This window comes from Cuculus canorus, chromosome 24 (assembly GCF_017976375.1).
Source record: "Cuculus canorus isolate bCucCan1 chromosome 24, bCucCan1.pri, whole genome shotgun sequence".
Classification (NCBI taxonomy): Eukaryota; Metazoa; Chordata; class Aves; order Cuculiformes; family Cuculidae; genus Cuculus; species Cuculus canorus.
The window spans coordinates 7,406,739-7,428,428 of record NC_071424.1 but is presented as its reverse complement, the minus strand read 5'-3'; the positions used below and the strand labels follow the sequence as shown (position 1 = coordinate 7,428,428).

The following is a 21,690-nucleotide window of genomic DNA, read 5'->3' as shown; positions in this document are numbered from 1 at the left end:
CTAGGCAAACTAGGACACCCACTCGTAGAGTTGTACCTGGCAAGCACAGAAGCAAAAGGCAGAGGGAAGAGGGAAGCTGCCAGTGTGCGATTAATTCTCAGAACCCTCCCCATCTGCAAGGACGTGTTCCTGCTGCCACCTGGCTGCTCCAAAGTGTCCATGAGCCACCAGTGTGCAACATGCTCACAGCACCTGTCCCTGCAGTGCCGGGAAGAGTAACATCTCCCATACTTTGGTTCTAGAGCCAAGAAGAGCAGCTTGCCCCAGGAAATGGTGACCTACAGCTTGAGGTGAGTGCTGGAGTCTTCCTTCTCTGCATGACCCCATTGCAGGTCACAGGGTCCTTCACATTTCTCATGTTCTGACTTAGGAAAAATCCAACTCTGTCTCCTCTCCTTCCGCTATTTTTCAAATGTGAGGCTTTCTCACATTCAGTATTTATTGCCCAGCTCCATTCTAAGTCAATGCATTGTCCACACCTCCTCTGCAAGGCTTGTGCAGTAGAAGAACATCCTTATCATCCTGTAAACCCTCATGATACTTAAACAATGCTCTGTGGACCAACTTCCCTGGGCAATGACATGGCTATAAACCAACCGTGTGTGCATCTAGATACCGCGGGTCTCGAGGCTGGGCTGTCCCACTGCCCACATGACTGGCCTGCCAGACCTCCGATATCTAAGGCAAGTTTTCCTCTGGACTTCATTTCATGTAGAAATGTCCATCGGCCAATTCCCATACAGAGCTTCAAGCAGTACTATGAGATGAAGACAGCAAGTGCTAACCATGCCTTTTTCCAGGAATTTGAGGTGAGATGACACTCCTGCTAGAGGACTGTTCCCCCTCTAGGTAACTCATGCTTCAGCTGTTGTGTGGTGAACTCCTTATCTCCAGGGACAGTAACTCATTTCTCTAGCAATCCAACCACCCTACTAGGCACTCTTGGAGGCCAAATATTAGATGGACCAAGTGATCAGGCAATTTCTTTGTTTAAAATCTGTCCATAGCTGGTGGACAAAGATAAGGGCCACAGGCCTGGAGGTGAAGATGTTGAGTCTTGTTGCGATGAGATCCACCTTGACAGCGTTAGAAAAGAGCCTGCAGCCAAAGGGAAGGTCAAGGATCATTCTCAGTCTGTGAAATTCACCTTAGGCTCCCATTACCAACATCTGCAGGCTCTGAACTGTGCTGCTGCCAGCACCTTTGAAAGCCCCACTAGCAATTTCAAACTCTCCTCAGACCACCCTTCTCTGGCCTTCTGAGAACAGGATCAGAAGCAACACAAGATATCTCTGTTTTCACAGCACAAGACGTTTTTATTTCCTCAGCAGAAAATGCTCTGAGCTTCTTGGTAGATTTCTGATTTCTAAGAAGTTGTGTCCTGCCACCCCTCCCCCCCTCCCCTTTACTTGTTCTTGGGCTTGTTTTCTTCTAAATACAAACAGTACTGTTGGAAAAGGCACTGGTAAAAGCCATCTATGGCCCAGAGTTCACAGGCCATTCCGAGGGAGGAGTTGAGCAGCTCCCTGTGCATGCATGACCATAGAACCGCTGGATAGAGCCATTGGCCATCAGCAGGCAGCTGGGATGGCCAGGACATCTCCAGAGCAACATTTGTGGTTACCTTCTCCCCTGTCCTACAGGAGCTGAAGGAAGTTGGGAAGGAGCAGCCAAAGGTGGAGGCTGAGCTACCAGCGAATGTCTCCAAGAACAGATATCCCCACGTGCTGCCCTGTGAGTGCTGTGTCCTCCCTCCTCCCCTCAGCTTACTGAATGGGATTCCACACTGCAATGCAAAAGCACAGGTCACTTTGCATCGCTGCAGGGTTCACAGTCCCTGGCTCCTCTCCTGGGAGAAGAAAGAGTCTTGAAATGCATCTCATTTTCCGTTTTCCTGCTGGAGACTTAAGGCTTAAGGGCTGAGCCGGGCAGGACTGAGCCACCGTTCTCCTCAGCAACTCCAGTAGTGAGCCCAGCTCAGGGGTGGGTCCCAGCCAGAGATAAAAGGGGGACCATGAATGTTCTGTGGCTTGTCTGATGCACTTCACGATATCAGCTCTGATTTCTTACTCCGCTGCTAACCCAGCGGGTAGCAATGCTCATCTCTCTAGGGAGAAGGTGCCTGACCAGGCACAGAGCCTGTCTGCTGGCTGCATACATGGAGCTAGAGGAGCTCTTGGGACTTCTCCTGATGTGTTAACCAGGTGAAGAGGAGATCGCCATGTCCTGTTGAGGGGCTGCCTTGGGGGTCATGTGTGTATGGTCTCTTTCAGATGACCACTCTCGGGTCAAGCTGAGCAAGCTGGGTGAGGATCTGCATTCAGACTACATCAATGCCAACTTCATGCCTGTGAGTGCCCACTTGCCTTCTCCACAGAGACATGGCCACAGGGCCTCATCACAGGAGCTGTGCCTGGGTTCAGGTTGTTGGGGCTGGTGTGCAAGAGCTGCCTCTGAAGCCACAGCTGGCACAGACTGGCAAGGAGTTGGATGTCAGGTGGAGATGCACAGTTGCCCTTTAGCAGGGGTTGGTGGAGATGGTCATATGGCAAGTGCTGTGGACGCAGATGCACGAGTGTGAGGAGAGTGGCAAGGCTTTCTGCTTTCTTCTTGAGGACTATCTTCTTCCCATCCTCTCCCAGCTTATTGTCCTGTCTGTCTGTCTACTTTTTCTCCTTCTGGTCTGTGCAGCTGCATTTGAACAACCCTGGACCTGTGCCCACATTCCCCATCTCGGAGATTTTCCCAGGTAACAGGCAGGGCACACAGCATGCACACACGGGTGTATGGATCCATGGGGCATGTGTGTGTCAAAGGGGCAAATACAAAGAAGCAGCCTGAGACCTTGCACGCTGCCCCTACCTCCAGCAATGACTGAGAGCATGAGAAACGTCCAGATCTGTATGAGGAACTGCTTGGAAGGAAACAGCAGGGGTCACAACTTTATTCTGAATAGGTAGAGAGCAAGTGTTGGGCAGCACATGCTTCCTGTGAAAACAGCTGGTTCTGCGATCAGCTGCCTGGGAGCTGGGCCTGCATGGGCTGGGGGCAATGGGCATTTCTCCCTCTACCACGAAAGCAGATCAGGCACTGACTCGGTTCCAGGCCAGGATCCACCTGCCTCAGGAACTTGCCAACTCCTCCCATGTGCCTCTTGCTCAGGGCTACACGTCCCATCAGGAGTTCATCGCCACCCAGGGACCCCTGAAGAAAACGATAGAGGACTTCTGGAGGCTGGTGTGGGAGCAGAACGTCTGCAACATCATCATGCTGACAGTGTGCATGGAGAATGGACGGGTAGGACTGCACCACTGGGCTTCCTCGTGCCAGCCTCAGCCAAGCCCAGCCCTGTTCTTGCGAGCTGAGCCCAGAGCTGAGTTTGTGCTCTCCACCAGCCCCTGTGGCTCCAGGGCCAGCACAGCTCACACAGCTTCCTCGACAGATAGTCTGGGGGGAACAGGGGTTGATCTGTATGGCTCAGCATTAGCTCAGGGTAGGAAAGGGCAGAAGTGGGGCTTAGCTGGAACCACGCCCATCACCCTCAGATATTTCTGCAGCATCTGAAATTGCCACTTGTCTCTGGATGGGACACCTCACATAGACTGTTCCTCCAGTTTCCAGGGATGATGAGACCCATACGTGTCCTTTTCTCTGGAGTAGGCCAAAATCCAGAGAACAGGGATATAGTGGAGTGCCATGCAAAGCTCCGGACGGGAAGGGGAAGAACCAATACTTGTTCCCCAAGACCAGCCCTGGCTACCCTCACAGCAGCTGCTCTCTGGATGCTCCCAGAAGCTTGAGTGTCACTCAGTGGGACCTGGGCCCTCACTGGGACTCCATCTCCCCTATGCCGTAGGTCCTCTGTGATCATTACTGGCCATCCGAATCTGCCCCAGTCTCTTATGGGCAGATCCAAGTCCACCTGCTGATGCAGAGCAGCTCTGAGGAGTGGACCATGCGCAAATTCAAACTGTGGCACGTGAGTAAGGACCCAAGAAGACTGACAGGGACCTGTCAAGGGCTGGGGATTTGCATGGGATGCAGTGGTGTTTCTCCTTGGTGGTGGTGGCATAATTTCCTTTCCTTGCCATAAGCGGGGTTTACAGACCCAGTACCCTGTGGAGCAGCCTGTCACTGTCCATGCTTATCACCCCTGCTGTCCACCCTTGGTCTCTCTTTTCCACATCCCTGCTCTGGGACACAGCCTGCAGCTTCAAGGGCACTTCCCTGCACTTCCACATGCCTTACCATGGCAGAGGACTGAGGAGGAGGACAGGGCACCACGGAGGGCAGCAGACCTGGTGTTGGCTGTTCCCTGCAGATGAACTGGGTGTCCCCATGTCCCTGGGTGCTCTCAGGGTGTCTGTGTGCCCCTGTCCTGGTGGGCTCCGTGCTGATGACCAACATTTTCCCTGGCAGGAGGGTCTCCAGGCAGAGCGACACGTGTCCCACCTGCACTACACAGCATGGCCTGACCACGGCATCCCAGAGTCCACCACATCCATCATGACGTTCAGAGAGCTGGCACGGGAGCACATCCAGAGCACCAAGGACACGGGGCCAACCCTTGTGCACTGCAGGTGAGGCTCTGCTCCCAAGGGACGGCAGGAGGGGACGATGGGAGAGGATGTGGTGGACAAGGGTCCTGCCTGTGCAAAAACCGGGAGGGAAAGCAGCACCCGGGAGATCCGTCTGGTCTGTAGAGAGTCTGATGCTTGGGCACTGGGGACTGGAGATCTGCTTGCAGCCTGCCTCCTTGGTCCCAGGGGACGGAGCAGCTGGAGATGGTCAGCACCGACCTGAGGCAGTCTGAATGGCTCCTCAGCCCCATGCTGTGCTGGGACCAGTGGCCCAGGGTGCAGCATCTGGAAACCAGGTCTAGCAGCAGGACGGGAGCCTGTTGGCTGCGGGGTCAGACACTGTTTGACCTTTGCTGTCTGTGCTCTCAGTGCTGGCGTGGGCCGAACTGGCACCTTCATTGCCCTGGACCGGCTCCTGCAGCAGATGAAGCAGGAGAACGTGGTGGACATCTTTGGTGTTGTTTACACCTTGCGGATGAACCGGTACCAGATGATTCAGACACTGGTAAGACTTCCGCTTCCTCTTGCCAGTGGCCTCATGCTCCATGGCATAAAAGCTAGCAGGGCCAGCAGGCAGCAGCCCCAGGCTTGTCCCCTACCTGACACTGTGTCACGATGCTGCCAATGCAGCAGCTCAGCTGCAGTGAAAATTGCTCAAATGTGGGATTCTCCAGCAGCTCTGCACTCTGCTACCCTCACAGCACCAACATACAGAGTCTCTGAGCAGGAGCTCAGAAACACCCCATAGCACCTAGGAGCAGGATCAGGCCCTTTGCAGGCAATCCTTAATTCACACCATGCTGTTGGCCTGTGATGCTCCACAACCCATCTAATAAGTCATCCAGTGCTCGGGGTTGGGACACTGTCAATCCTGCCCTTCAGGACAGACAGACAGACAGACCCAGAGGCTCTGAGACTGAAGTAGCCAGAGCCTTTTGGGCATGAATGAAGGACCCCGTCTGCCAACCCCCCCTTTTCATGCTGCCTGCTCTAGTTTGCTATCTGCCTTTGCCTTCCAGTCCCAGTATATCTTCCTGCACAGCTGCATCCTGGACAAGATCCTGGACGAACCACTTTGGGGTTTATCAGGGACAGAGAGGTAAGGGTGTGCTGTGCCACTTTGTCCACCCTGATCCACAGCCCCTTCAGGCAGCAATCTGGGATCCTGACCCCTGCTCGAGCCTTGGCTCCAGGACAGGATGGGGAAGCCCAGCCAGGCGGGTCAGCCCAGGGCTGGTTGTCCCTGCAGTGTGGCCCAGGACCAGGTGTGAGTCACTGGGAACACTGGAAGAGCCTCAGGGACCACATCTTCCTTTACTCCACTTCCAGTCCCCTGGGCTGTGCCAGTGACAAAGAGCTGCGGACCTGTCCTGGGGGAGGCATTTCGATCAGCCCCTGGCTTCCAAACCCACAAGGATGCTGCAGAGATAGGTTCAAACTGGAGGGTCTTGTAGCAACTGGGTAGCCTTGAGATGTCCCTTCTAACGGAGGCCAAGAGGAGGGAGTGGGGTCAGGCTAGGTGTGGCTTTGTCCATCTACTTTGCTGTCTCTGAGGCTACATCTGGAGGTCACATATCTATCTTTATCGTCAAATTTTCTCCTCCCTCCTGCAGAACAGGATGGCCTTGTCCTCGCTGCATCTTGGACTTGGGCACTGGGCTGTGCCACACCTGACAGTTGTCTTTGTCTTGGGGAGAGTGGGAGCACAGCTCGGGACTTGAGCTGTGCAGGGGACTTGCGAGGGCCCTGGCATTTGAGGGGTGAAGGTCTGCCCACAACCCTGTCCACCTACTGCAGACACAGCCTGGATGCAGCTGAGATTGCTCAAGCCCACCCTTAACCCCAGTTTCTCTCCTCAGGTCCTGCCCCATCCCGCTGAAAAGCTTTGCTCAGCACTATGCCCAGAAATTGGCCAAGTCCCACTTGGGCTTCCTGAGGGAGTATGAGGTGAGAACTGTCCCGGACAGGGCGCAGGAGCACTGCCTGGCTGTATGCTCTGGGGGGATGGAGGAGCAGTTGCAGGTCAGGATGGGGAACACTCAGCACGTGCTTCCATAGTGAGTCCCATGCCCCAGTTTCCATGTGCCTTGCTGTCCTTGCAGCGTCCCCTCTCCATGGAATTGCATTCCCAGGCACGTGGCTCCCTCAACCCATCCTGCACTGGTCAGGGTCTGCCCATGACCTGTTCCTTCCCCAGTCCACCCCACGTCGGGCAGGGACCTACCAGAACACCATTCTCCTGCGGAGAGATAGAGCCACCCCACAGCAGAGCTGGCAGCCCACCCCAGGGGTGGTCACATAGCTCCTGCCAAGGGACGTGCAGCTACAACCACCCCCGTGCTGAGGCCAGAGGTCCTCATGGGGTGGTTCCTCCTGCTCCTTCTGGCCCTTTTCTCCTCACTGTTTCCTCCACTCTTACTCTGGCAGACCCTCCTAGAGGCTGTCAAGGAAGAAGCCAGCTCTGCAACACCATCTCCTGGCAACCAGCAGACACAGCCCTCTTCGAGTATCCTCCCATGTAAGTGCTGCGACACCTTGCATCTTCTTCCTTCCTGTGGAGCCAGGCTGGACCAGGGCTGGTGCTCCACAATACAAGAAAATGTTTTGACGCACTGCCATGAGTCCACCAGAAGGCTACCAAGGTGTTTCAGGGATGGAGCACGTGATATATGAGACGGAGATAAGTGGATTTGTTCAGGCTGGAGGAGAAAAGGCAAAGGGGTGATCTTACTGCTATCTTCAACTACCTACAGAGAAAATGTAAAGTCTTCTCAGAGGAGCACCATGGAAGGACAAGAGGCAATGGGGATGATTTGGAAGGGCAATCCAACTCAGTATAAGGAAAAATTAATTCCATGAAGGCGGGCAAACACTGGAACAGGGGCCCAGAGCATCTGCAGGCTTTCCATCCTTGGAGATACAGAGATATCCATTGGCTAAGAATCATAGAATAGTTTGGGTTGGAAGACCTTAAAGATCACCTGACTCCAACCTCCCTGCCATGGGCAGGGTCACCTCCCACTGGATCAGGCTGCCCAAGGCCCCATCCAACCTGGCCTTGAACACCTCCAGGGAAGGGGCAGCCACAACTTCCCTGAGCAACCTGGGCCAGGGCCTCACCCTTCCCCCCTCATTTTGAAGAATGTCCTCCTTACATCTAGTCTAAATCTGCCCCTCTCCAATTTATAGCCTGAGCTACCTGCCCTGCATGTATCTGCTTTAAGCAGGAGGGTGGGATTGAGACCTATCTTTTGGGAACCGACATCCATGAGCTGGAGCAGAGCGCTTGTGGAGGGGAGGGAGCACCTTTGCAGAGACATGATGAATGGAGGGCTGGAGTTGTGTGGCTGTGCTGATTCTTGGCAGTTGGTCTGCAGGAGCTTTGTGAGCACGATACTGTCCTAGGTGCCTCCACCTCCCACGTATTTTGCAGATGATCGCTCAAGAGTGAAGTTTTCCCTGCTGGAACAGGGCCCTTTCTCAGGTCTCCTGCAGGTGTGGCACATCCTGGTGAGTTGTACCCCTGGCAGCAATGCCCACCACTGCGCCTGGGTCCCACAGGATGCTCCCCCATCCTCACCACGTCCCTGCTCTCTGGTTCCTGTATGGCTCCACTGTCGCTGGGATCCTGTGTGGACAAGAGGAGACTGTGGGGATTGAGGATGTGTCTTCTCTCACCTGCCCTGTTTGGGCTGTCCCTACCTCAGTGCTTTCTCTTCTCTCATTGCCTCCTGACCTGTTTTCTTTTCCTGGTCTCTCCCGGGGTACCTGTGACACCCTCTCCAGCAGGAGAGTGATGTTCTTGTTCCCCACCTAGGGCTGCAACTCCAGCAGGGAGTATCTGGCTGTCCAGGGGCCTGACAACTTGGCTGTGGAGGATTTCTGGACTCTGGTATGGGAACAGGATGTTCACACCATCCTAACACTTCTCCCATGGCAGGAGAAGGGGGAGGTAAGACATCATGCCTGTCTGTGCCATGGCAGAGCAGGAATGTTTAATGGAGTTGGAAGCCAGCAGAGCTCTGAAACTGCAACTCTGCACTGCCTTTGCAGTGTCTTTGCACCCTCCTGGGTGCAGACCCAGCTAAAGCTGAACCTTTCCTGTGTCAAAGTGCTCCCACAGCTCATTGTGGGAGACAGCTTCTGTCTGCCCACCATGCAGTCCGTGGCCCTGGACTCAGCTGGTACTCTTCAAACTGTACCTCCGTGGCACCAACAGCCTCTCACCAGCCAAGGTGGAGAGCATGTGCTGGGCAGACTCCCACTGCTGAGCAGCTCTGTGCTAACAGGGGAGCTGGCTGCAATCTGCTGATATCTCCAAAACTGGCCTGTGGTTAACTTAGGGCTTGAACTGACATGAAGTGATGTTGGAGGTGCTCTCACTCCAACCCCATCAGAGATGGTGGCTGATCTGAAAGATGGCAACCATCAACGTGAAGCCAAACTTGCTGTTGTGCACAGGTCCCAAGTGAGGCGTGCTGGCCCCTGGAAGGAGACTCTCTCTGCACCAAGATGCTGACCATCCAGTGTGGCACAGAGAAGCTTGTCTCCAGATGGAGGTGTTTCCACCTCAAAGTGAAACATGTACGTGTTGATGGGGTTGGCCTGGTTCTTACTGCCTGGGATGTTCTTCACTGCTAGCAAACAGGTCTGCAGAGGCAAGGGCTGAAAGATCTGTGGAGACCTATCAGAGCCGCAAGAGCAGAGTGCTGGCAGTCCACAAATGCAGGAGGGAATCTAGATTGCAGCATCCAGAAATCTGCTGAGTGGACATAGTAGGATGCACAGGAGACTTCTTGGAGGCTTCTCCCACCCCTTGCTGATAGATCTTTCTCACCTTCTTTGAAAACGCCCACACAGTTCTCAGTCTCCTTCTCAAGGGGCAGGACAGGGTGCCACAGGAAAGGAGGTACCTGAGGCACCGTTCCCACTGCATGGGCAATAGGTGATGCCCCAGCAGAGACTGCCAGGACAGCCTCACAGAAGCTGGCAGTTAGCTTAGGAAAGCCCAACGATTGGAGAGCTGGGACTTCACTGCATCCAAACACACCCATTGCTCCCCAACAGCCATGTCAACTCTTTGTGTCTCACCAGGAGAAGAAAGCAAAGGAGAGGCAAGTACAACGGTTCCTATACACACTCTGGAGCAGCAAGAAGCAGCCAGATGTCCAGAGCCTGGTGGAGCTCCTCGCTGCAATCAGACGCTGTATGCCCCACCGGAAGAGAGCTGGTCCTCTCCTGCTGCACTGCAGGTACATCACCTCACTGTGCCATCCATGGGCAGCCTCTCAGAGCTGGTACTCGTTAGGCTGCACAGTGCCTTGACGTGGCCACCAGAAAGCCTGCACCCTCCGCCAGGACCCCAGGGTTCTGGGGCATGGTGAGAGTAGGTCCGTGGGAGCCAGGGAAGCTCTGAGCTTGGGGGGTCAGATGAAGCAGTGCTCTGAAAAATGCATGGGAGGGCAAACAGGGTTGGGCCAGAGGCCAGCATGGATGAACCAGTCGTTCTTAGGCTGAGGTGCCCAGATCATCCCTGAGCCGACTGCTAGGATCCTGGGAGCAGCCCTGATGTCTTCATCTGCTTGTAACCACAGGAGCCAACACAGCAGGCACATCAGCAGAGCTGGCTTGGGTCAGGGATGCACAGCTCGGCAGGGCAGGGAAGGCTGGATCTCCGTGGTCCTTCAACAGGCACTTTGGGGTCTCATTGCCCTGGTCAGCACAGGCCTCCCTGACACCTAGACCAGTGCTCACAGTCCCCACCGTACTCAGTTGCTGCATGTTTTCTTGTGGAGTTTCTGACTTCTTGGGCTGCTGAGTACCTCCGAAGAGGTTCAGCTCAGCCTGGCCTGGCATCAATGACCCTGTCTTGTGCCTTGCAGTGGCAGCGTGAGCCAAATGGGAACACTGATCTCCCTGGACTGCCTGTTGCACCAGATGAAAGCTGAGAGAATGGTGGATGTGTATGGGGTGACCCTCCAGCTGGCAAGAAGCTGCTGTCTCATGACCCCAACTCTGGTAGGTGAGAAGGAGGAAGGGTGGTGGGCCGGGCAGAACTGAACAGTTGTGTTAAGCCGCCTGGAGCTGGCAGCACATTGCCTACTCCCCAGGTTCCACCAGCCACCTGGGAGCCTGTCCAGCCTACGTGGGGGTTTATTCCATGCTTCCTCCCCACTCTGTGACTCTGCCAGCAACCAAGGGGTAACGGCATTGAAGAGCTTTCCATCCCCTCAGTTCTGGAGTTAAAATAGGTTAAATTGCATGTGAGGTCACAAGAAGAGAAGACGGTCGCGGGGGGGGATGGAATTTATAGTGGCCTTCCAGTACTTAAAGGGAACCTATAGGAAAGATGAGGACAGACTTTTTAGCAAGGCCTGTTATGACAGGACAAGGAGTAATGGATGTAAACTAAGGGAGGGGAGATTTAGACTGGATATAAGGAAGATATTTTTCACACTGAGGGTGGTGAGGCACTGGCCCAGGTTGCCCAGGGAGGCAGTGAAGGCCCCATCCCTGGAAAGATTCCAAGTCAACTTGGACAGGGCTATGAGCAACTTGTTCTGGTTAAAGATGTCTCTGTTCCTGCAGGGGGAGTGGACAGAATGACCCGTAGGAGTCACTTCCAACCCAAAGTATCCTATGATACTATGATTCCATGATAAATACAAGGCACTCTTCCCATTCTGCCCTGGAAAGCTTGAAGCACCACTTCATCCTACATGAGAAAACTCCCTGCTTACCCTTGGCCTCTGCACACAGCAGTCAGGCTGGGTACACTGCTGGGTTTCCCCTTTTCTGGTGCCTTTTCCTGCCACATTCCCCACACTCAGATCCTGACGCCAGCCCCTGTCTGCTGCCAGAGCTGAGGATGGAGGAGGAGGTCAGTGGGACACTGCCACATTTGCAGCTGCTACGCAGTTGTGTGGGCTGTGGCACTGTCTGACGATACCATGGCCGTGCCCTGCTGTGCACCCTCTACCGTGCCTGCCCAGCCCCACAGGCCTCCCGCACACTGCTCCTGATGGGTGCTGGTGGCACAGATGCCCTCTAGACAGCGCTTTCGTTTGCTGTGTCCTCTGAATTGAGCTGATGCAGCATCTCTGTAACTCCCCCACCCACAGGGGACAGCAGAATTAGGGCAAATCTCTCCAGGGCTTCCCAGCTGCAGAGCTGCCTGCAAGCAGCTAACCACATTCTTAATTAATGTGAACCATGCTCGTGGTGGGAGACAGAGGAGGGCAAGGCATCCACTGCCCCAGCTCCAGAGCTCCTTTGTATTCCAGCAGCCGTCTTGCTGAGCAGAGACACAATGTGCCCATAAAGGCACAGCAAGCGCCGATCAAAAGCCACTGCCCCACTGAGTGGGGAGGCAGAAGAGGCAGCTGCCTCCCCACCTTGCTGCCAGCAGCACTCGCTCTGATCCCAGCACGGGCAGCGCAGGAGATGCAGGGCTGCCCTCCAGCCCCACGCTGCTGCCATGGGGCTGCCAGCCTCCCCCCTCTCTGCAGGGCTTGTCAGGACCCTTCATCTCTGGCAGGGGATGCTGCTGTCATGCTGTGGGCATCAGCTGATTTTTTTTTTGGGGGGAGGGGAGGGTAATACCAAACAAGGGGGAAGATGAACCTTTGGTGGATTGTCCATGGAAAACCACTGGGTGTTTAAGCTCTTGTCTCTGGAGATGTGCTCTTGCATTAAGTGTGCGTGGTCTGAAGTCAACCCTGGGCTGTCACTCTGGATTTCGCAGCCGGGCCAGGCTCATAGAAAACACGCTCTGGTGACCTGGAACCATGGCCATTGTGTGATCTGTGGCTTTCCCAGCCCTTCTGTGGGACTGAACGCACCACCGGCAGGGGAGGAGGCTCCTCGTGACTTGCAGCTCAGCCAGCGCATTAGCGAGATGTTTAGAGGCCCCTCTGTCGAGTCCCTAATCTCCCCTTCCTGGCTACCATGTGAGTTCAACCCACAGCATCTGCAGGCTGGCCTTGCCCTTCAGCTTTGTGCATTGCACACAGCCTCAGTCACCTTTCCCACCCCTTGCCTCTCCCGGAGCTGGCTGTGGGAGCAGTCTGTCCTGGGTTGTTTGGAGCCTGGCATCATTTTGGTGCAGCCTGGCATTTGGGCTGAACCCCATATCAAATCCAGAGTAGGTCTGAGACATCTGGATCATTTTTGTCATCTTCAGACTAGAGAAATGAAGTGAGTGGAGTAAACCCACTTGTGTTGTCTGCATCTGAAGGCTTACAGGGATCTACCGAGATCCACTGTTAGGCAAATTGCAAGGTTAGTCTTGCAACCAGGAGGTCTCTGTCAGAAGCTTGATTCCAGACCCTGCTTTCTCTTTTGCAGGACGAGTACATGTTCCTGTATACCTGCATCCAGGACATCATCTCACAGAAACAGCCCTAACTCTGCTCTGCACTTCCTGGCACAATCCTGCCCTCCACCTCTGCAGGGACTTGTCTGGAGCCAACTGGGATGAAAGCTCCATGGGGCTCCTGGCACAGTGTGAGCCCCACAGCGAGAGGGGCCCCATCCCATCACTGCCACCAACGCATCCTCCGTGGTGTTAGCAGTGACACAGGGTCTTTTGAGCAGATGGAAAGATGTCCTACCAGAAACTGCTGCAGCCTCAGTGCAGACACAGCAAAGGGCTGGGTGGGATGCTCCCCTGCTTTGGCCATCCTGGGATTCCTGGTGCCTAGAGTGTTTGTTACCCCCACAGCAGTTCACAGCAGCAGCTAGGGGTGCATGTGGTGCCCTTATCCCTCAGCACAGAAGGGGCAGCCTTGGCCTCACTCCTGGGCTGCCCTGGCACCCACAGGCTGCTGAGGTCCAACACAAGCGCTGGGCACCGTGATCTCTGTTCAACCATGGGCACAAAGGGTGCTGAGGTCTCGGACACCTCTGTGGGTAGAGCATGGTGGGAGCTGGTTGTCTCGGCTGATGGGTTGGTCATAGGTACAAACAATAAACAGTCCTAGGAAACAATGTGCTCCAAAGGGTGGGTTGGCTTCTGTGGGGTCTCAGTGGTGCCAAGACCTTCCCCTGCTGCGGCACAGCAGCTCTTCCTGAAAGATCTGCTGTGTCCCTGGCCACGGGCAGTAAGACAGGATACCTTTGGCCAGTCCAGATACCGCAGCCTGATGCACGCAGCAGCTTCCGCTCACTCATCTGCTCCTGTCAGTGAGGCAACACTTCTACAGTAAGCCTCCAATCTGCTCACAGCTTTATGAGGAAGACACATCTTCTGGTGAAGCCTGAGCTTGAAGTTCCAAAACTGCTGGCTTCTGAGAGCCAAGGACCAGGGCAAAGTCACCTGGTCCAGCTGACATGCAAGTGGCTGGCAACCCTGTGGCTGACTGCAGAGCACTGGCTGCTGCGCCGGGAACTGGGATGTCCATGTCCCACAGGTAGGGACACCACTGGCCTGCAAGCAAAGACGGCTGTGCACAGGATGAAATTGCAAGTAGTGACTTCATTGGTTGAGCTCCAAGCACTGGTCATGAGGAAGAATTCAAAAAAGATGATCCAAAGGCTGGAGCACCTCCCATACGAGGACAGGCTGGGAGAGCTGGGGTTGTTCAGCCTGGAGAACTAAAGGCTCTGGGGACAACTTAGAGCAGCTTCCAGTGCTGAAATGGGCTCCAGGAAAGCTGGCAAGGGGCTCTTGATCAGGAAGTACAGGGACAGTATGAGGGGAGCAGTTTTCAGCTGAAAGAGGGGAGATTGAGATGAGATCTTAGGAAGAAATATTTTGTTGTGAGGGTGGGGACATCCTGGCTCAGGTTGCCCAGAGAAGTCATGGCTGCTCTATCCTTGGGGGTATTCGAGGCCAGGCTGGGTGGGGTTTGATCCCCTGATCCAGTGGGAGGTGTCCCTGCCCATGGCAGGGGTTGGTACTGGATGGGCTTTGAGGTCACTTCCAGCCCAAACCATTACATGATTCTATGATTCTATGAAAAAAAAACCAACCCAAAAAGCAGATGATTTCATGAGCAGATTCTTGGGGTAGGAAAAAATGGATCTGTGAACCTCGTCACCATCTGTCACCCCAGTCTGGGCCCACACAATACCACGTCCTGCCAGAGCACCCTTGGGTTGGGGTGAGAAGGAAGAAGAGCTACAATGAGGAGGGCCCAAGACCCACTGCAAGGAGTAGACAGCCCCAGGTGGGGGACTTTATTTGGACTCATCCTACTGTTCCTAGGTTTCCCCAGATAACTTCCCCCTCTTCCAAAACAAGGACCCTGCTGCCTGCACCCTATAGCGGAGCACACAGGACACCTAAGCATGAGAAACCACCAGCCATCCTGGCACTGGCATGATGCCTCAATTGCAAATGGGTTTGACCCCCTCCTCCCAGATAAGATTTTTCTCCTTGGCACTTGCTACACTCACCCAGATCCTCTCCCCACAACACACCAGAACACTGCAGCTGCCAGCCGTGTGCTCAGAGAGGCGTGGGAACCTGCCTGGTGTCCTCTGCCCACGTGTAGACACGGAGCAGACAGCTAGGCAGGAGCCCTCTCGCCATGCATGAGGCCACACCTCAAATCCTGGGTTGGGTTTGGAACCCTCTCTACAAGAAAGACATTGAGGGGCTGGAGAGTGCCCAGAGAAGGGGAACAGAGCCGGTGAAGGAGCTGGAGAACAAGTCTTACAAGGAGCAGCTGAGGGACCTGGGGCTTTTAGTCTAGAGAAAAGGAAACTGAGAGGAGATGTTGTCACTGTCTACAACTGCCTGAGAGGAGGTTGTAGTGAGGTTGGTGCTGGTCTCTTTGCCCAAGTGACAGGCAGTAGGACGAGAGGGAATGGCCTCAAGTTGTGCCAGGGCAGGTTCAGATTGGATATCAGGAAAAAAATTCTTCACCAAAAGGGCACTGGCAGAGGCTGCCCAGGGAGTTCGTGGAGTCCCCATCCCTGGAGGTGTTTAAAAGATGGGTGAATGAAATGCTTAGGAATCTGGTTTAGTAGTGGACAGGTGCAGTTGGGCTTGATGATCTCAAAGGCCTTTTCCAACCTAGTGTTCTACAGTTCTATGATTCCCTGTCTTCCATTCTGCAGTCAGGGCTTCTCTGCTGCTCAGTCCCCTCTGCCACCCTCTGCTTCCCACCTGCCATCTTCTAGGGAACCATGGAGAACATACCGGTGCATGCTGGAAGCCTGTCATAAAGCAAGCAAGCTACACAGTCAAATCTGGTCCAAAGTGCTCATTGTCTGTCCAGAGTTTTGAGCTGATAGGCTGGTGACTTTTAGACCTGCTCAGCAGCAGCACAGGCTCTCACTGGGGTTGAGGGTTTTATCCCAGAGCCCCCAAGAAGGTACAGTCTCAGAGACTATGTTGTTCTGCTGCCACTTGCACATAGGACCATCCTCCTTAGACCTCCATCAGAAACAACCATGGTGTCCAGCTTTCACCCTCCAGCTCCAGCCAGCCTTAAAAATAGTTCTTGGAATACAAGACAATAGCCTTTGTCCCGGGACCTGCATGTCCATAATCCTTAACAAACACCTACAAGCACAGTCAAAGTACTAATAATTCCACACCAAATCCCATCCGCTTATCAGAGTCCTCTCCTCATTGCCTTAGCCTCAGCATAGCTGATCTCCAAAGCACACAAAGGCAGAGGTCCCTGTGCATTTGCTGATGTAAGACAAGGACTGGTGCTCATACTTCCAAAGAGGTGTGAGATGAAACAGACCTGGATCCAATCCCAACATCTCGCTGCTGGTGCTCTTGTACACTGCCTGTGGCTCTCGTTTGCTCTGCATGGCCCAGAAACTCCAGATGCTGAGCACGGTTACATTTCACAGGTGTGTGTAGATGTGAGCTTTAGCCTGGTGTCCAATAGGCACTTGTTCAAAGCATGCAGTTTCCACTGAACACCAAGAAGCATCTATACCTGTATACCCCAACGTGGTTTATGACACGTGGAAAATCTATTGCTCTGATTCTCAGAAGATCTTGAGAATATCCGTAGAGTGTCGTGATCTGGGGAGTAGGGGCAGCCACAGTGACAGTGAAGATGTGAAGGAGGAGCCATCACAAAAAGGTAGCAGGAGTCCTATGTGGGGCACAGAAAGAGGATTACCAGGTGGTCATTGCTGCTTTGGTTGTTCACCACCCTGCAGTAGTCCGGTGTTATGGAGAACCAAGCCCTCCCTTACCCGGCCAAGCGCAGCTGCCAGGGTCTCTCACCAGCCTGGACAGGGCTGCGTCCTCAGAAAAGGGCAGCTGCCAAGGAGAAGGAGGGCCAGGAACTCCCTATCTTCTCTTTTCTATTTGTCTGCAATTAGAGCTGCGCTGCGGCTTTTAAGTCGTTGTTCCTGAAGCTTTGCTCAAAGCCATATTCCCCATGGAGAGGGCCTGGGTCTGGCTTTACAGCTTGTGGCACAGGAGAGAGGCCTCAGAAGGGAACGGTATTCCCAGAGACTGCTTGTTGGCTCTTGCCTTTCATGGAGAAGAGCAGAACAACATCCAAGCAAGACAACCTGGCCACCCTCCCGTTCACCCTTAGCTGATGGTAGTGACCAAGCAAGATGGGCAACGAGTTCTGCTGCCCCCAGACCGCCTCTCATCCCAGTGGGGCTCTGCTCAGCACAGCACTCCCCACCCACCTTCACAGATCAGCTGCTGCATCAGGATCTATCTACAGTCCCTTGTGGAAGCGTTCATGGGTCTTCTGGGTGTCCATGCACAGGGATGGCAGTCCCAGCCACGGGCACAGCTACGCACAGCCAAGCAGGGCTCACGCATGGACCCAGAGCTCGTGGTACAGAGTTGCAAGAGGTGCTGGCTCCAAGTCCTAAGGAAGTAAGTGAAAGCCATGGCGGAGAAGGCATTTAGCTGTCTGCAGAGCTTCTGTCCAGGAGCAGGTGATCCCACAGCCCTCACAACTGATTAGCAAAACACAACGGTGTTTCCAGCAGGGTCAGCAGCTTAGGTGAAACTGAAGACATCTACAGCTGAAGCTCTGGCAGGTATGGAGAGAGCTTCTCATCAATGCGACAGGCATGGGACATGTATTTGTTGTACAAACTGGCCAGCAGGTTTCACCCCATGTGTTCCGTATGGCTGCGTCTGTGGCACAGCCGCTGCTCCGTGTTTCACGTCCTGTCTAACAGGGGGCCAGTCTGGTGACGATGGTGAATTTATGACCTCCCACCCACTGCTGCAGTAGAGTCTGGAGCCACAGATGCTTACAGAGGGTGTCATGGGAGCTGTGGTTTGGATGAATAATTTTCCAGCCCTGAAGCTCAGAGCCACGAAACCCAGAGGGAGAGAGAAAGACAACAAAACAGTAAAACAAAACAAGCCTCCAGCTTGGGCCGCCCAGCAAGTTCTGGACTGCGCCGTGTTGTTCTACATATTTAGCCTGCTTCAGTCTGGCACCATCCAGTCACCACCCTCCTCCATAAGCCCTTGTGCAGAGGTCAAGACTCTGGAGATAAGCAGGACTGTGTCCATTTGAACCCCCTTTTCCCCCCGTCCCATGGCTGCCAGAGCAGGGGCAGACAGGGTTAGCATTGCCGATAGAGCGGAGAGCAGAGGTACCCGACCCTCAGATCCCCTGGGGACCTGCAGCCACGGGAGCCTGCTGATGACTTCGGGGGTACCACAGCTCCTCAATCCCACAGCTTCTCCACTCACCATTGCTGACTCTACACCCAGGGTCTCCCTTTCCTCTGCTCTTGCCAAGGCACAGATAGTCCAGCAACTGCCACGTCTTCGCCCAACACAGTAGAAGGTCATTTGTCCCACCACGGGGATCCCAGGGTACCCTGCCACCTCCCAAGCCGGGCATCTCTGTGATATTAGGTGCCTAATGCCAGGCTGTGGATGTCCCATCTGTAGCTGTGCTGTGGGGATGCTTCCACTTGAGCTGTGCCACCGCTGGGGAGCAGCAGGGTTGCAGTCTATTCCTTCTCAGGATCTCCAACACCGTCTCTCACCAGCTGCTGCTGTCAGCCACCTCCTGGAGAGCAGAAACGCTGGGACCAGACAGATTCTAATGGTTGGACTCCGTGATCCTAGAGGTCTATTCCAACCTAGTGATTCTATGATTCTATGATTCTGGGCAGGTCTGAACTGGAAAGGGAACGAATCCTCAGACAGCCAAGTGGAATGAGAGGAGAAGTTCCCTCTTTAACACCCTGCTCTTCCACGTGGTGGGCTGGCATAGGTTCATCTACTTGACCCAGCTGATGAAGGGACTCTGAAAAGGAAGGTCTTCAAGCGTGTCGGATTCTGAACCAAGTGTCTGGTCCACCTGACAGGTCTTCTACCTAGCTCTGCACATCTGTCCCCCTTCTCTGCAGGGCATGGAGCCACCAGGCTGCCCCGTGGCTTTTTGCAAGCGGTGCCTCCCAGAGTAGAGTTAAAGTGCACCTGAGGCTTGTGCCGTCCTGTGTCCTGGGCATCGGGGGGAACCAGTCCTGTTCCTCTCTGTGTGATTCCATCGGCACCAGCCCTTCCCAGTACCAGGGAGCACAGATATCTTCAGTTCTTGCCCTTACCCCGCCGGAGGCAGGCAGCTGGTGCAGCATGCTGGGCACGGGGGCTGCTGCTTTGACTGCAAGTGTTTGCGTTCATGTTTTTTAAAGCCTCTGGGAAGGCTTTTTGGGCCTGGACTCACTCGCCTCCTGACTGTGGTATTTCAGCCTTTGGACGGCCCTGATGGGAGCGAGGACACGGGGAACATTCCTCTGGTTTTTGCCCCTGCATCCAACCTTGAATGGCTCCTCAGGGTACGGACCAGGCTTGCAGACACATCCAAAGGACCTGCCTCTTGGCTCTGGCAGCATCGAGCCCATCCCTGCTGGTTTGGGCTGCATCCTGCTCTCCCCAGACGCTGGAGGATCAGCTCCAGGAGGAGCCAAGGATGACGAGAAAGTCTGGAGGACTTAACTTAGAGAGAGATCATGTCCCAGGAGTGACACCACAACAGAGGTCTCATAGATGAGTTAGATGAAAGCATGCCCTGGCACACACAGGACAGTCCTGGTGATGCCTATTTCCCTTTGTGTCCCTGTGCTTTTTGAGGCTACTGGAGGCTCTCTGCATCTCCCCTGGATCCCCAAGCCCTTCTGGAGGGGCTGCCTCTCTGTAGTCCTCTCCAGTGCGCAGCACAGTGGGGTCTTGATTCTTGCTATGACCTTGGCAGTGAAAAACAGCCAATATCCTCCTGGTCTGCAGCAGGGACTGACTGTCCTTGGAGGTAACAGCCAAGCTGGGATTCTACTGGGGCTATTCTGAAGCCTCTAAAATCTGAAAAGGGAATAAAAAGAGGGCATAAAAGTTGTCCCATGGGAGCAGGGCAGAAGACACGCACCGCCGGCCCTGGCACATGCTGAGTACAGAAACAAACAGCCTCCAGCTCTTTGGCTTAGCTTGCACAACCTGTCTTCTAGCTTGGGAATGTCCTCAGCTGGATGAGGACATCAGCAGCACCTCAGGGGGAGCAACAGCACAGCACTTCCCACCAACTCGCTCTGCTCTGCTCTGCTCTGCAGAAGAGCATCGCTGAGTGATAAGGTCAAAGCCCAACGTGTCCTCTCCAGGCCCACAGAGTTATTTTAGCTCTGTGGGAGAGGACATCAGCACCTGTTGTAGGAGTTTAGATGCAGCTCTGCCCTATCTGTATCTCCACAACAACTTCATCAGCTTCAAACTCCAATAGCTCTATAAAGCCTTGCCAGCCACAGTCCACAGCCCAAACCTTGTCTGGCATTTTGTTTCTGGGCCACAGAGAGGATTTGGCCAGTGCTGGTACACGAAATCCCAGCTCTCCTTAAGCCCAAGGCTGAAATCCAGAGCCAGACCACTCTGAGCATGTTGTGCTGGCATGAATGACGCAGTCCTTTCCCACCACCCCTCCCTCTCTTGTGCCCCTGATGACCAGAACCAAGAACTGTGCTTGTGGTAGACCACACGAGTTGGACTTTTTTCCCCACTTTGCCTGTACTCTCAACGTTCCTGAGTTTTTTCCTGCTTTTAAGCGAGCTGTAGGAAGACTTGTTAGCCAGGCACTGCAGAGGCAGCAGAAATATCATCCAGGAAGTCACCTGCTGTGCAGAGATACCACACACTAAGGTGTCATACTCATCCGCAAGCCCCTGGTGTTTGATCCCCTCTGTGAGTGGGGGAGCATCGCTGAGACAGACGCAGCATATGAGCAGCTCAGAGGATCACCTAGTTCTGCTCAGTTTGGAGCCGTGCTTCTCTCATCTCCCTAAAGCACAGCCTGCCGCTAGAGGACAACACACAAACACGTGTGAGCCTTGCAGAAAAACATCACTCCTGTTAATAGGAATGAGCTGGATCTGGAGCTCCTGATGCCTTTAATAAGAGCGGAGTGCAGCCTGCGCTGCTCACAGCAAACTGCAATTTCAGTGAAAGCTGGCTGAAAAGTGACACTTCCACCCCAAAGGGACTTATTCAGAAATTCTAGGTTTGCCATGGAAATTTCAAAGCTCTCCGGTCCAAACAACTTGATGTCCAGACTCTTGGCTTTGCCAGGAGCCAGGCAACACGCCGGAATAAGTGAACACTTTGAAAATTAATGTCTATTATCAGGTCTCAAAGAAATGGGACATGGAAATGAAACACTACAGCCGAGCTGGAAGAAAAAGCAAACAGAAAAGCCAAAGCAAAGTGATACATGCCGAGCAAAACCCTCCAACTTCGGGCTGTGTTGCTCCAAAAACAATGTGAAAAATGTCATTGCAGTCAATGCCTTCCTGAGGAAATGGCTCTATTTCAGCAGAATGGCAGCTCTCAATAGGCATCTCTCGAGGGTGATTTTTTTAAAGTACTCTATTAATAGTGTGCTCAGCCAGAGCCCTGGATCCCCAAGGAGAATTCTCTGAGTGGGAAATTGTCAGGAGCTCACAATGCGGTTCGTGTCTGTCTGAGAGACGGGGAAACGGTAGATAAAAGCTGCTGTTGCAGCTAGGAGCAGAGTGATAGGCTTGACGCTTTCTCCAGATTGATACCAAATTCTTGGCTTGTGTCAGAGTAAATCCAGCCATTTCAGGCCATACCAAGGCCCCACATCAGAGCTGGAGAGGAAGCTTGTCAGGGAACCCAAGGAGGAACCCTCTCTCCAAG

At 54.0% G+C, this 21,690-nt stretch overlaps 1 protein-coding gene across 5 annotated transcripts in view; it reads left to right on the top strand.

Moving 5' to 3' along the window:
• LOC104059011 (receptor-type tyrosine-protein phosphatase V-like) overlaps positions 1-13,918 on the top strand; it is a 44,627-nt gene extending 30,709 nt beyond the window's left edge. For 2 of the 5 annotated variants that reach the window (XM_054087488.1, XM_054087490.1), the window contains exons 24-40: positions 243-290; positions 716-809; positions 1,644-1,734; positions 2,274-2,350; positions 3,163-3,297; positions 3,857-3,979; positions 4,420-4,580; positions 4,950-5,085; positions 5,600-5,679; positions 6,440-6,527; positions 7,008-7,098; positions 8,014-8,090; positions 8,398-8,532; positions 9,042-9,164; positions 9,675-9,832; positions 10,463-10,598; positions 12,927-13,917. In XM_054087488.1, the coding sequence (XP_053943463.1) occupies positions 243-290; positions 716-809; positions 1,644-1,734; positions 2,274-2,350; positions 3,163-3,297; positions 3,857-3,979; positions 4,420-4,580; positions 4,950-5,085; positions 5,600-5,679; positions 6,440-6,527; positions 7,008-7,098; positions 8,014-8,090; positions 8,398-8,532; positions 9,042-9,164; positions 9,675-9,832; positions 10,463-10,598; positions 12,927-12,986 (1,813 nt within the window). In that variant the 3' untranslated portion in view covers positions 12,987-13,917. Of the gene's footprint in view, positions 1-242; positions 291-715; positions 810-1,643; positions 1,735-2,273; positions 2,351-2,691; positions 2,750-3,162; positions 3,298-3,856; positions 3,980-4,419; positions 4,581-4,949; positions 5,086-5,599; positions 5,680-6,439; positions 6,528-7,007; positions 7,099-7,957; positions 8,091-8,397; positions 8,533-9,041; positions 9,165-9,674; positions 9,833-10,462; positions 10,599-12,926 lie in introns of those variants that run through there. The other 3 variants (XM_054087489.1, XR_008453469.1, XR_008453470.1) reach the window with 3 other exon arrangements.
• The last annotated feature ends 7,772 nt before the right edge of the window (positions 13,919-21,690 follow it).